Here is a 13,296-nt window from a genome sequence, read left to right as displayed (position 1 = left end):
ATGACAATTAATTATACATATTCAGCAACCCACTAGAACTGCTTATATATGCTCCTACAGCCTTCCTCAGAGGCTTGCAAAAGACTTTTGAAGTGACCTGCAGTGGTTAAAACACCCGAAATCACAGAGCATGGAATATTCTACTCTTTTTGACTTCTCTGAAAATGTGGGAAATGAAAGTGGCAGTCCGTGTTCCCTATGTAAGAGCAGGCATTTGGTGTCTCAGACACTCGCTGGGGTTATGTAAGTCTCTGCTGGCACTGCCACCACTACGGCAGGGCCACCTCAGCCTTTAGGAGGCAGCAGGACTCACCCGCAGTGTAGGACACACAGTCCAGGTCACTGATCCCAGAGGACTGACCCAAGGTGAGGGACGGAAGGCAAAATGCACCGTTTCCTCACTGCCCCACTGCATGTTCTCCAGTGTCGAACACGGCAAGTCCCAATCAAGCTCAAACATCTTCTGGTTGCTACAGCCTACAAGCAGTATCAACTCTGAAAGAGGGGGAGAGGTCAGCTAGTTTCCAGGCTGTATATAGATGAAAATTGAGAAATTGTGGTTATTCCCATGAGATGTTGCCCTAATGGCAGAAAGCACTTTTCCTCCTCATCACAATTTGGCAATCCAAATATCCCAATGGCTGAGAAACACCGAGTGACATGAAGTTAAGGGAATTGTTAAATTGGCAGGGAGGCAGGAAAAATAAAACTATTAGTATAAACTGAGAGACACGGGGAGGTGGCCACTTTGGGAAGCTGTGAGAATGAGCAAGTCTTGCAGGCATCCTGAGAAGTGAGAATTCACATTTGACACAGAAAAAATACATGCACCAACTGAAAAGGCAACTGGGAGAGATGACTCTTCACCACCTAGCTGCTCAAAGGCTCAACTACCAATTTACTCTATCCTACATATTGAGCATCTTGTTCACCTACATCTGAAAAATGTCTGTGCCAAATGCTGCCATAGGAGCGAGCCAGCATATGCACCCTTCACTTTAAAAGAAACATTGAAAATAAACACTGCCATTTGGTTGTATTTACTCAACTTTTGGTCATGGTTGCCTGCAGACAACTTGAAGCTATTCAAATGCCAGAAATGCGGCTGGCCACAATAAAACCCCAGTAAGAAACAGGGAGATTGATGCCATCATGCACCGACATCTGAAGGCGCCAGACAAGCCTGCAGAAATATCACGAACGAATTGGGTAGAAACAGGGCTACTGCTCTTACTAAATGAGTTTGTCTCCTGGCTCTAACCCATGGCCTGGGACCTTTCCCTGTTCACATTCCCCATCTTCTGTGCTTTCTGCCCTCTATCTGGCCCTCTTAATATTTACATTAAAAAAAAACTATTTTAAAATAAAATCTGCACTTAAAATTGTTGAAACTTCCCAGGGTTGAAGACAGACCAATCAAGTGCAGCCTAAATTCATCATGTTCAAACTCACTGGCACAGCCAAGATCAGAATTTTACCGGAATTTCTGACTAATTGCCAAAGCTGAACAGCTCTCTACTGCTACCAAAGCAAAAGCTCCTCCACCAGCAACTCTCCCATGCACTTCCAGCAGCTTTGTGTTGTCTAATAGTCCTCTGTGCTGAAATGAGCCCTCTCTGCAGACCTCCTTTCTATGCGAGCAGAGAAGCTCACACCAAACCTCACAGGTGATGCTGGAGGAGCATGCAGGTAAAGATCTTTTCTTAAAAACCAACCACTGAGCAGCAAAAACCCTCCACCTGCATCACCAGGCACAGCAAAACCCTCCTGCTGCATGGCGAGATGCCATACTGCTCACCCTCTAGCCAGCAGCACGGCCACCAAGTCATCTCCATATGTTTTTGTTAAACTAACACAGCAAGGTGCATGAGGAAATTTGCCTGCAGCTCTGACAAAACCTCAAGAAATGGCTGTAACAGCACAGAATTCCCTCCCTTGTCTTTGTCTCTTGCTAATTCAACCCTCCCAAATCTAGCCCCATTATTCCTTGCTATGCATCTCCAGAAGAGCAAGACTCTCCTTATCTCTTCCCACACCCCAAAGGCCCTTGAACTCCTGTTCCCAGCTCTTCCCTGGGCCCCAGCTACCTTACTAGGTCTGCACTCACTGCCAGGAGAGGGGACCTCTGTGCCAAGCTCTGGGGCCTGGAGGCAAACATTGCCCTCTCCAGAGAGCGATTCCCAGCGGCTGCTTTCATCCATGCAAATCCCTCTGGCCAAGTTCTGCACCCCCTTGGGAACAGCGAGGCTTCTGCACATCAGCACTGCCAGACACCCTCCTTTGGAAACTAGCTGTTAAATTTAACATTTACATTTTAATTAGCATTAATCATATGTTTCACTTACACTGCAGTTTTCACCTTTGCAGCTCTTTGAGGCATGAACTAATTAATCCCAATCCCTCTGCCATCTCAAGAGTTATTTCTTTCTGGTGCTTCAGTGTGAGTTTGAAAATCTCATTTGCAGGAAAAAAAAAAGGGGGGGATAGCTTTTCCTGATAAGCAGGCAATAAATGGAAACGCAGCAACCTCCCATGTGGAGATAAGGATGGGCAAAGTTCACTCTGCTGGCAATGCCACGAGCTTTAAGTGGTCTGAAGACAACGGTGCATTCCTGGAGGGATTCCTGTTACAATTTACACAAAATTCCCCACATTCAATGTACAGTACTCTCAGCCTAAGGCAGGCCACAGGAAAGGGACTTCTCATGACATAAGAGTTTTAAGTTCCAGGTCTGAGATGCCACCCAGCAGTTGTGCTACAGCTAAATCTTCCAGTTGGGCAGAATTTTGTCATTGGACTCCAAGTATTTCAGACAACATCTCCCTGCTCTTCTAGACCTATTCAGGAACGAACATCCATTCCAATTTTTCTACAGGAAAAATAAGTATTTATAATAGAAATAATGATTTTAATATGTTTAAACACAGCTTTTAAGAAAAAGCTATAAAATACACTGCAAATCTTTTAGTTGGAACAAATTTCTAGCTTCTTTATTCTTAATGCATTGCATAAAGCTATAAAACAAAAACAAACTAAAAGAACAGAAACTTCATCCTTATAAAAATACCACGCAGAAAAAAACAAGTAGTTACACCAACAGAGATAAGGAAACAATTCATTTTCCAAGGAATTTGCCTTGAGGTGGAGTGTTTCTCAATTGCTTGATATCTGATAAGGAGATGCTGGGGGTAGTGGTCACAGCCACATGCTCTCCTGCCCTCTGCTATGCGAGTCCTCTGCACAACAGCTGAGCTGGGTGAACCAGAGACCTCAGCACAGGCACTTCGGGAGCTCAAGTCCCCAAATCCAGGCTCCCAAGCACACTGCAGCTGCAGCCTCTCCCCCAGGAAGCCCTATGCTGGTGCAAATCCATTAGCATCCTCTGCTCCGTCCTCCTTCCCCCAGGCACATTACCTCACAAGGTATGGTACCTGCTCACTGCTTTGGTGAAGGCACAGCAGACACTCGGAGCTCCTCCCAGCAGGAAAAATAAAGTTTTGCCTACACCTGTGCCACAACACAGGACCAAAGGGCCCAGGGCTCCTGATGTGTTGGGCGCAGGAGATCAAGCCTACAAGATCTTCCTGGACTCCCCAGGAAAGTGCCCGGTTTGTGTGCTTACTTGTGCTCCTCTGGACAACATCAAAAGACGTGTTAGCCAAGGATAATGTGTTAGATAGCTCTTTTGCTCACGTGGATGGAAACGAGATGGAGCACTGGTAGCACTCAGGATGGCACCGAGAACTTTGGGCAGGCCACAGAAACCCAGCAGCAAGCCCTGCCTGAGTCTTGCAGGATATAGCTCATACCACCCCTTCCCTGCCAAGGGCTTCGGCGCTTGTTGGTCTCTTCAGCCAGATTTGGAAGAAGAACAGAGACCTCAGAGATAACTCAGCTACTGCAAATTTCACAGAACTAGAGCATGGGAAGCTCTCCCTTCAGTGGGTAAACCCCAGCTGGCATCTGTGCTGAAGGGCAATGGGCTGACTGGCAGACTAGGGTAGGTGTGAGTGCTGCCCAGCCCTGCTGTCCTTTGCCCTACAGGGACGTGTAGGGATATGGCAGGGGCCTGTACACAAGGCATGCAAGGGAGGGAGCAGAGGACACAGACCTGCACAGCACAAGCACCGAGGGAAAGCCGGCTGTCCTCTCCTCCCGCTCTACTTGTTCGACACAAATTTTGACCCAGGGTGATAAGACATCCTCCAACCCAAGCCACCGGTGACACCAAACCTTGAGGATGCCTTCCTCCATCCTCTGTAAGCAGCACCAGTTCTTCTGAAGCAGGCAGCAAAGGCGAGAAGCATTTCACTCCTAGCCCTTCTGATGCCCAAGCAGGGCACCGAGGAGTGGCCCTAAAGCTATGTGTATCCCACAGGCTCCCCCGCCCCAAAACCTTCCAGTCTGAGACAGCAGCCTAACAGCACGAGTTGCTTCAGAATATCTCTAAAATAATTTGATGTTCAGAGGGGCAGAAAATTAGCACTACGGTAGAAATCCTCCATTTTTGGTCCTTTACCACCAGCCAAGGACAGCATGCTGTAGGCAAACACAGATACAGCCCCTTAGTTCCCTCCTGGTGTGAGCTGCGCTCATTGCAGCCCCCTCTGCAATTAACCTGTTTTTGCAGAGCACACCTAGCCCGACCCCAGCCTGCAGCAGGATGCTGACAGCCTGAACTGAGCAGCACCACAGGCCAGGAGCATGCAAGGTCTTGCCTTGGGTGGAGATGCTGAACCTTGGGGGTTTCTGGCTTATTCTTCTCCCTTCTTTCTCTACACACCACTGATGCGCTGCCATGACACAAATGTTTTGGACAATGAAGTTCACCCTTAAAGCAGCTACTGAGCTTGTACAGCTGAAAAGTGGAACCAGTCTGCCAGAAGAAATACCATAAATATATAGGAAATGACAGAGCAAAGGTCCATCTAGCCTTATATATTGTTTCCACCAGCAGTCAATCGCAGATGGGAATGGAAAGCACACAGACCCAAAGGTCACGGTGACCTCTCCCTCCAATATATTCTCAGTATACATATGTCCCAGAAGAACATGGATGTGGCAAAACCTGAAGAGCATGGAGAGCAGAAATCAATCACCAAACAATACATGGCTATTCCCTTTTAAGGGGTGCTGCTGACTCACAAGGCAGATCCCAAACACAAGTCCCAGAGAAAGTTACACCTATACATCAGCTAAATGACTCCTCTCTCAGCAGTCCTCCTCTCAGACCAGAACCAAGCATGGCCATACTCACCATACAGAGGGAGTATCAGCCAGCAATCACAGACAGATAATGATTACGAGACAGGTTTTCTCAGGGCTGCTCTTTGATTGTGTGCTGGTCACCTGTAGTGGTTTAACCCGGCCAGCAGCTAAACACCACACAGCTGTTCGCTCACCCTCCCCCCTCCCTCCCTGGGATGGGGGAGAGAAACGGGAAAGTGAAGCCCATGAGCTGAGATAAAGACAGTTTAATAAGACAGGAAAATAATAACAATAATAATAACAATAATGATGATAATAGTACTACTACTAATAATGTGTACAAAACAAGTGATGCACAATGCAATTGCTCACCACCCGCTGACCAATGCCCAGCCTAACCCCAAGCAGTCTGGCCCTCCTCCCAGCTCTTCTTGCACCCCCAGCCTGCCCACTGGCAGGACAGAGTGAGAAGCTGAAAGGTCCTTGGCTTGGTGTAAGCACTGCTCTGCAACAATTAAAACATCGGGGTGTTATCAGCACTCTTCTCATCCTAAGCCAAAACACACCACCCCACCAGCTACTAGGAGGAAAATTAACTCTGTCCTAACTGAAACCAGGACATCTAGCCACCCCTTATTCCATACCATTTAGGCAGGAGTAGCCCAGACTGTTTTACCCAGCATGTTTCTTACATGCACTCCAAGAACTTTATCCCCTTCTACAGTATGTAACAGGTTTGATTGGGCAGGTCCAGCTCGGTTGGCAGATCCCCTAGTATTGACTAGCCAGGTGGCCTTCGCCAAATGCGTATCCCAATTTTTGAATGTCCCAGCGCCCATTGCTTTCAATGTAGTCTTTAACAGTTCATTGTATCGTTCATCTTTCCTGGAGGCTGGTGCATGATAGGGGATGTGATACACCCACTCAATACCATGTTCTTTGGCCCAAGTGTCTATAAGGTTGTTTCGGAAATGAGTCCCATTGTCTGACTCTATTCTTTCTGGGGTGCCATGTCGCCATAGGACTTGCTTTTCAAGGCCCAGGATAGTGTTCCAGGCGGTGGCATGAGGCACAGGATATGTTTCCAGCCATCCGGTGGTTGCTTCCACCATTGTGAGTATGGTGCTTGCTGTTGCGGGTTTGAGGGAGTGTGATGTAATCAGTCTGCCAGGCCTCTCCATATTTATATTTCAGCCATCGTCCTCCATACCAAAGAGGCTTTGACCGTTTGGCTTGCTTGATTGCAGCACATGTTTCACAGTCATGAATAACCTGTGCTATAGCGCCCATGGTCAGGTCCACCCCTCGATCACGAGCCCACCTGTATGTTGCATCTCTACCTTGCTGGCCTGAGGTGTCATGGGCCCATCGGGCTATAAATAATTCACCTTTATGCTGCCAATCCAGGTCTACCTGAGCTACTTCAATCTTAGCAGCCTGATCCACCTACTGGTTGCTCTGGTGTTCTTCAGTAGCCCGATTATTGGGCACATGAGCATTTACATGGCATACCTTTACAACGAGGTTCTCTACCCGAGCAGCAATATCTTGCCACAGTGCAGCAGCCCAGATGGGTTTGCCCCTGCACTGCCAGTTGTTCTGCTTCCATTGCTGTAATCACCACCACAGGGCATTTGCTACCATCCATGAATCCGTAGAGAGATAGAGAACTGGCCATTTTTCTCGTTCAGCAATATCTAAAGCCAGCTGAATGGCCTTCACTTCTGCAAACTGACTCGAATCACCTTCAGATTTGCCTTCTGGCCAGTCCATAATCACTTCCAAGATTCCTGGGCGACTGGGGTTTCCTATTCGAGCCCGCTGAGTAATCAGTGCAACCCACTTGCTCCAGGTAGCATCAGTTGCATGATGTGTAGAGGGGACCCTTCCTTTGAACATCCAGCCTAGTACTGGCAGTCGGGGTGCTAGGAGGAGCTGCGCTTCAGTACCGACCACCTCTGAAGCAGATCGAACTCCTTCATATGCTGCCAATATCTCCTTTTCGGTTGGAGTGTAGCGGGCCTCAGATCCTCTGTATCCCCGACTCCAAAACCCCAGGGGTTGACCTTGAATTTCCCCAGGTTCTTTCTGCCTGAGGCTCCAGGTGGGGCCATTCTCCCCAGCTGCTGTGTAGAGCACGTTCTTTACATCTGGTCCTGTTCGAACTGGCCCAAGGGCTATTGCATGAACTATTTTCTGCTTGATTTGTTCAAAGGCTTGTCGTTGCTCAGGGCCCCATTCAAACTCATTCTTCTTACGGGTTACTTGGTAGAGCGGGTTTACAATCAGACTGTAATTTGGGATGTGCATTCTCCAAAACCCCACAACACCTAGGAAAGTCTGTGTTTCTTTTTTGCTAGTTGGTGGAGACATAGCTGTTATTTTGTTGATCACATCCATTGGGATTTGACGACGTCCATCTTGCCATTTTATTCCTAAAAACTGGATCTCTCGTGCAGGTCCTTTGACTTTATTTCGTTTTATGGCAAAACCAGCTTTCAGAAGGATTTGGACTATTTTCTTCCCTTTCTCGAAAACTTCCTCTGCTGTGTCACCCCACACAATGATGTCATCAATGTACTGCAGGTGTTCAGGAGCTTCCCCCTGCTCCAGCGCAGACTGGATCAGCCCATGGCAAATGGTAGGGCTGTGTTTCCACCCCTGGGGCAGCCGATTCCAGGTAGTATTGGAGACCCCTCCAAGTGAAAGCAAACTGTGGCCTGCACTCTGCTGCTAGAGGGATGGAGAAAAATGCATTAGCAATATCAATTGTGGCGTACCACTTGGCTGCCTTCGATTCAAGTTCGTACTGAAGTTCCAGCATGTCCGGCACTGCAGCACTCAGTGGTGGCGTCACTTCGTTCAGGCCACGATAGTCCACTGTTAGTCTCTACTCACCATTAGACTTTCGAACTGGCCATATGGGACTGTTAAAAGGTGAATGAGTCTTGCTGATCACTCCTTGGCTCTCCGATTGACGAATTAGCTTATGGATGGAAATCAGGGAGTCTCGGTTGGTGTGATATTGCTGCCGGTGCACAGTTGTGGTAGCGATTGGCACTTGCTGTTCTTTGACCCTCAGCAACCCCACAACAGAAGGATCCTCTGTGAGACCGGGCAAGGTAGACAACTGTTTAATGCCCTCTGTCTCTAAGGCAGCTATGCCAAAAGCCCACTGGAACCCTTTTGGGTCCTTTAAATATCCTCTCCTGAGATAGTCTATGCAAGGATGCACGGAGCATCCGGGCCAGTCACAATACGGTGCTTTTCCCACTCATTCCCAGTCAGACTCACTTCAGCCTCCAATACAGTCAACTGCTGAGATCCGCCTGTCACTCCACAAATATAGATGGGCTCTGGCCCTTTATAGCTCGATGGCATTATAGTACATTGTGCACCGGTGTCTACTAAAGCCTTATACTTCTGTGCATCTGACACGCCAGGCCATGGAATCCACTCAGTCCAATAAACTTGATTGTCCCTTTCCTCCCCCTGGCTGGAGGCAGGGCCCCCCTAATCCTGGTCAGAATCTTCTTCGTTTCTGTGTTTGAAGGACTGTCTGCTGGAAGTTGGAGCAGCAAACTTTTCAGAGAATCCCTTTTTCCCGATTGTTTTCTTTTGCAACTCAGGTACCTGTGCCTCTAGGGTCACGGTAGATTTTCCATCCCATTTTCTCATGTCCTCTCCATGGTCTTGTACGTAAAACCACAGGGTGGCACGGGGTGTGTACCCACCATATCGTCTTCCTTGTGCGAATGACCGCTTACCCCTGATAGCTGAGACACTGCTTTGTACAGGTGGGGAGGAAAATAATCTCTCCTCAAGTTGGTGAACCTTTTCAGAAAGTTTCTCCCAAGTGTTCTCTTTTAGTTGGTGGACACTGGTTTGTTCGGGTGGGGAGGAAGATAGATTCTCTTCAAGTTGGTGGACCTTGTCATAAAGTTTCTCCACAGCCGATACGCAGGCCTGTAAGGAAGAGGAGAGACTTTCTTCATACTGCCGGAGTTGTTTAGCCACTTCATCCACTGTGGGTTCCTCATCCTCTTTCCAGGCCATTACTGCCAATGAGCTGGCATGATGATGGTGCACTCCGTACAAACTTCCGCCACATGGGTCGCGTACACCTGACTTCATCTGGATCTGTGGATGTTTGTCTGAGGTCTGGATCCTCATAAATCACCTCCCGTACAGCTAATTCCCTCAGGTACTGGATTCCCTTCTCCATAGTGGTCCACTTGCCTGGTAGACATAAAAGTTCTTCCTTGAAGGGATACCTTTCCCTCACAGCTGACAGGAGACACCTCCAGAGGCTGTTAGATTGTGCTCCATCTCCAATTGCTTTGTCAATGCTTGCGTCCCTAGCAAGGGATCCCAGACACCTGGCTTCCCTGCCCTCTAACTCCACACAATTGGCTCTGGTGTCCCAGCACCAGAACAGCCAGGTGACAAGCTGCTCACCTATGCAGCGACCAAAATCTTTTCGTACAACTTGTAGCTCACGCTGGTATAGGTTTCAGGTAGTTATTGTTGATTTTTCAGCATCCTCATCTTCCTCCTCCTGAATCCCTGATGTCCCAGCCTCATCTTCCCTATACCTAGACTTAGCAGAAGACTCTCTGCGTTCTAAACAACCTGAATCTCTATACCATTTTTTCACCTTATCTACAGGGGTAACTTGCACTGCTACAGCTCATTTCTCTGACCCAAACACAGGAGCTGGAGTGGCTGCAGAGTCCATCGAAGGGGTTGGAGTGGCTGTTGGGTCTGTCACAGGACTTGGAGTGGCCGCAGGGTCTGTCACTAGGTTGACAGTAGCATCAATTGCAGCTCGATAGGCAAGGGCCAGACCCCAGCATGCTACAGTGATTTGTGTCACTTTGGAACTGACAGAGTCATGACACCCTTTTTTCAAGCATTCTACCAGTTTTTTAGGGTTTTGCAGTTGTTCAGGGGTGAATTTCCAAAACACTGGAGGTGCCCACTGCTCTAGAAACCTGCCCATATCCTCCCACACTCCCTGCCACTCACAACTATCCTGCCTCAGGACAGATCTCTGGATGAGATTCCTAAGTAGCTGTTTAACCTTAAACAAAACCTGAAGCGCATTTAGGAGACATAACAATAAGACCATGCTGGTCTGAGTATCCCAAGGATATTCAATATTTTGGAGAACTATTGTAACAAGCTCGGAGGATAAGAGGGAGGTGAAGGAGAAAGGGAGAGTGAACAAGTAGGAAAAAATATCTTCCCCTTTCCCCTCCACAGACTGGCTCCCTGACGAAAAAAGGCAATAGGTGTAATTGTTAATAGTTTCCTAGATATGGTTTCCAAAGTATAGAGTCGACGACAGTGCTGAGTACAAATACCAGGTTGGAGTCATGACCAGAAATTTCATCCTATCATAAGCCACTGTTACACCGCACAGTACCATAATGATCTTAAACCAGGGCCCGGAAAGCATAAACAGCATGACAGGGAGCACATACAGAAAGTAATGAGTTACAAAACTCAATTTGGAAAACAGGCACAGCAGACTTGAGATTAAAGCAATCAGCACTGTGACTAGCAACTATTAAGCAGGTCTAATACTTATACCAATTTTAGTTTAACACACTCTGGTCAGATCTGTCATTATCTCAACCCTTCAAGCCCCACGTTGGGCACCAAAAAGGACTGTTGTGGTTTAATCCGGCCGGCAGCTAAACACCACACAGCCGTTTGCTCACCCTCCCCCCTCCCTCTCTGGGATGGGGGAGAGAAACGGGAAAGTGAAGCCTGTGGGTTGAGATAAAGACAGTTTATTAAGACAGGAAAATAATAACAATAATAATAATAACAATAATGATGATAATAGTACTACTACTAATAATGTGTACAAAACAAGTGATGCACAATGCAATTGCTCACCACCCGCTGACCGATGCCCAGCCTAACCCCGAGCAGCCACCCCCCCCACCCCAGCTAGCCACCCCTATATATTGTTCAGCATGATGTCAGATGGGATGGAATACCCCTTTGGCCAGTTTGGGTCAGCTGTCCTGGGTCTGTCCCCTCCCAGCTCCTGCTGCACCCCCAGCCTGCCCACTGGCAGGACAGAGCGAGAAGCTGAAAGGTCCTTGGCTTGGTGTAAGCACTGCTCTGCAACAATTAAAACATCAGCATGTTATCAGCACTCTTCTCATCCTAAGCCAAAACATAGCACCCTACCAGCTACTAGGAGGAAAATTAACTCTGTCCTAACTGAAACCAGCACATCACCTCACTTGGAAATTTATTTTTCTCTGAGGCAGGGCTACACCAACCTGTTTTTCACTGGCAGCGCCCCAAAGTCACTCCCTGCCTTTTGCCTTCTCTTTCTTTGTTGGAACTGAGACAAAGACAACTGCTGTGTCTGTCTGTAATCACTCATCCCAGCAGCTCCTCAGTATGGCAGCCACAACAAAATCCAGTGGGAAAGCCAAGTCAAAGGCAAAAAAAAACAACTAGAAAATCACATTTTGGTGCTCACTGCACCTGAGGATGACTGGCACATAACAGCTAGCCACACTGCTAGCCTCCTACCTGCCAAAACAAGGTGACGACACACAAATTTTGCTGCCTATAATACACTGCATTTGGCACTGTAGCAGCCTTTCCAGCTGTGACTTCATACAGTTGATCAAGTGCTCATCACCAGAGGGGCCTCTGAGGTTCAGGTGAGCCACACAGAGTGACCTACGGTGCTTAAGGTGATCTTCTCTGATCCCACCCCAGCACAGCAGTCAGACACCTCCCCAGGTGCAAGCAGGTGAGATGTCCACTGCCTCCAGCTTGAGCTCACACAGCACAAAGCATCTCCCGGGAGGACAGCAGCACAGCACTCAGCAGCTGAGTCACGAAGACAAGGCTTCACTGGAGATTAGCTTTGATCTTGTGGAGGTGTGGGAACTTCTCAAGGTTTTGTTATTAGCAAGGCTTGGGTCTAGATATCCCTTGGCAGGATGTGCCACGCTCAGCGACAAGAGCATACAACCCCTGCAAAGCACTTCACAGCTCCACACTCCCAAACAGTGCAGGACACCCAATATCACGCACTGTGAACTTGTGAGCACCGTCCTGGGGATGCTCCTAAGGCTAGTCCTTTCCAACCAGCACCCTGGAATGGAAGCCCACCATCTCCACCTGCCACAGATGTGCTGCTGTTTCTGCTGGCTTAACGGGAAAGGGCAACCCAGTCACCTGCTCCACCACCAGCCCCTCAGGGAGGGCACCAGAGGGCAAGAGCAGAGGGTGCAGGAGAGTTCAGCTGGTGCCTATGGTATGACCTAAACAGTGTGCTCACTTCTCCACCGCGCAGGAGGCACACGACATGGGCATCAACTGGAGGAGCCTCCAAGGCTCCCAACCACACAACAAGTTCCTGGGAAGTATGACAGGACACAGATACTCACACAAAGCAGCAGTAAAATAAATCGCAGTCCCACCTGCTGCCAACAACACAGGCTTTTGCTTGGTGATGACAGGAGATAGCCACAGCAGAGAGGGATGGGCCTTGCCAGGAAGGAGTTTCAGCCTTCCCTCTCCCTCTATCTGGAGAAATGGGACAAAAGAAGAAACAGAGAAGCTCTGTTTTTTGTTAGTGCCCTTTCTGTGAGTGGAGCCTGGGATGGAGCTGCTGCCAGGCCTTTCATGTCCGACAGCCCTGCTGGATCCCTCAATACATACCATAGCAAAAGCCTTTCACTTAATGAATTGCTTTCAGAAATGCATCAAAATTTCCTATTTGCCCCACAAAGGGAATGCAAATAAAGTATTTATATAAAATCTTCCCACTTCCCTCCTCCTCCAAGAGGAGGAAGCATTGTGATGCTGAGTTGGCAGCATGGACAGGCTTAGCACTGGGAGACACAGTAGAAGAGAGGCAATGCTTGGGGAGGAAGAGCTAGACGCAGCCCTACCTGATTGTGTTCAGGAGACGATGAGCCCTTCTCTCTGGATGGGGAACAGCGGCCATCAAGCTGCTCACTACAATCTGCCGTCCACTGTAAAAGGGATAGAAAGGCATTGTGTAAAATAATAGCTGGACAGGGGAAACCGCTGTGTCAGCC

General features: G+C 48.3%; 1 protein-coding gene across 2 annotated transcripts in view; it reads right to left on the bottom strand.

Moving 5' to 3' along the window:
* LOC309889567 (CBP80/20-dependent translation initiation factor-like) overlaps positions 1 to 13,296 on the bottom strand; it is a gene marked incomplete at its 3' end in the record, with an annotated part of 155,751 nt that overhangs the window by 132,985 nt on the left and 9,470 nt on the right. For both annotated transcript variants that reach the window (XM_082782433.1, XM_082782434.1), the window contains exon 2: positions 13,147 to 13,230. In XM_082782433.1, coding sequence (XP_082638559.1) covers positions 13,147 to 13,230 — 84 coding nt within the window. The remainder of the gene's footprint in view (positions 1 to 13,146; positions 13,231 to 13,296) is intronic.

This window comes from Aythya marila (genome assembly GCF_965140915.1).
Source record: "Aythya marila genome assembly, chromosome: W".
Classification (NCBI taxonomy): Eukaryota; Metazoa; Chordata; class Aves; order Anseriformes; family Anatidae; genus Aythya; species Aythya marila.
This window is presented reverse-complemented; position numbering and strand designations above follow the sequence as displayed.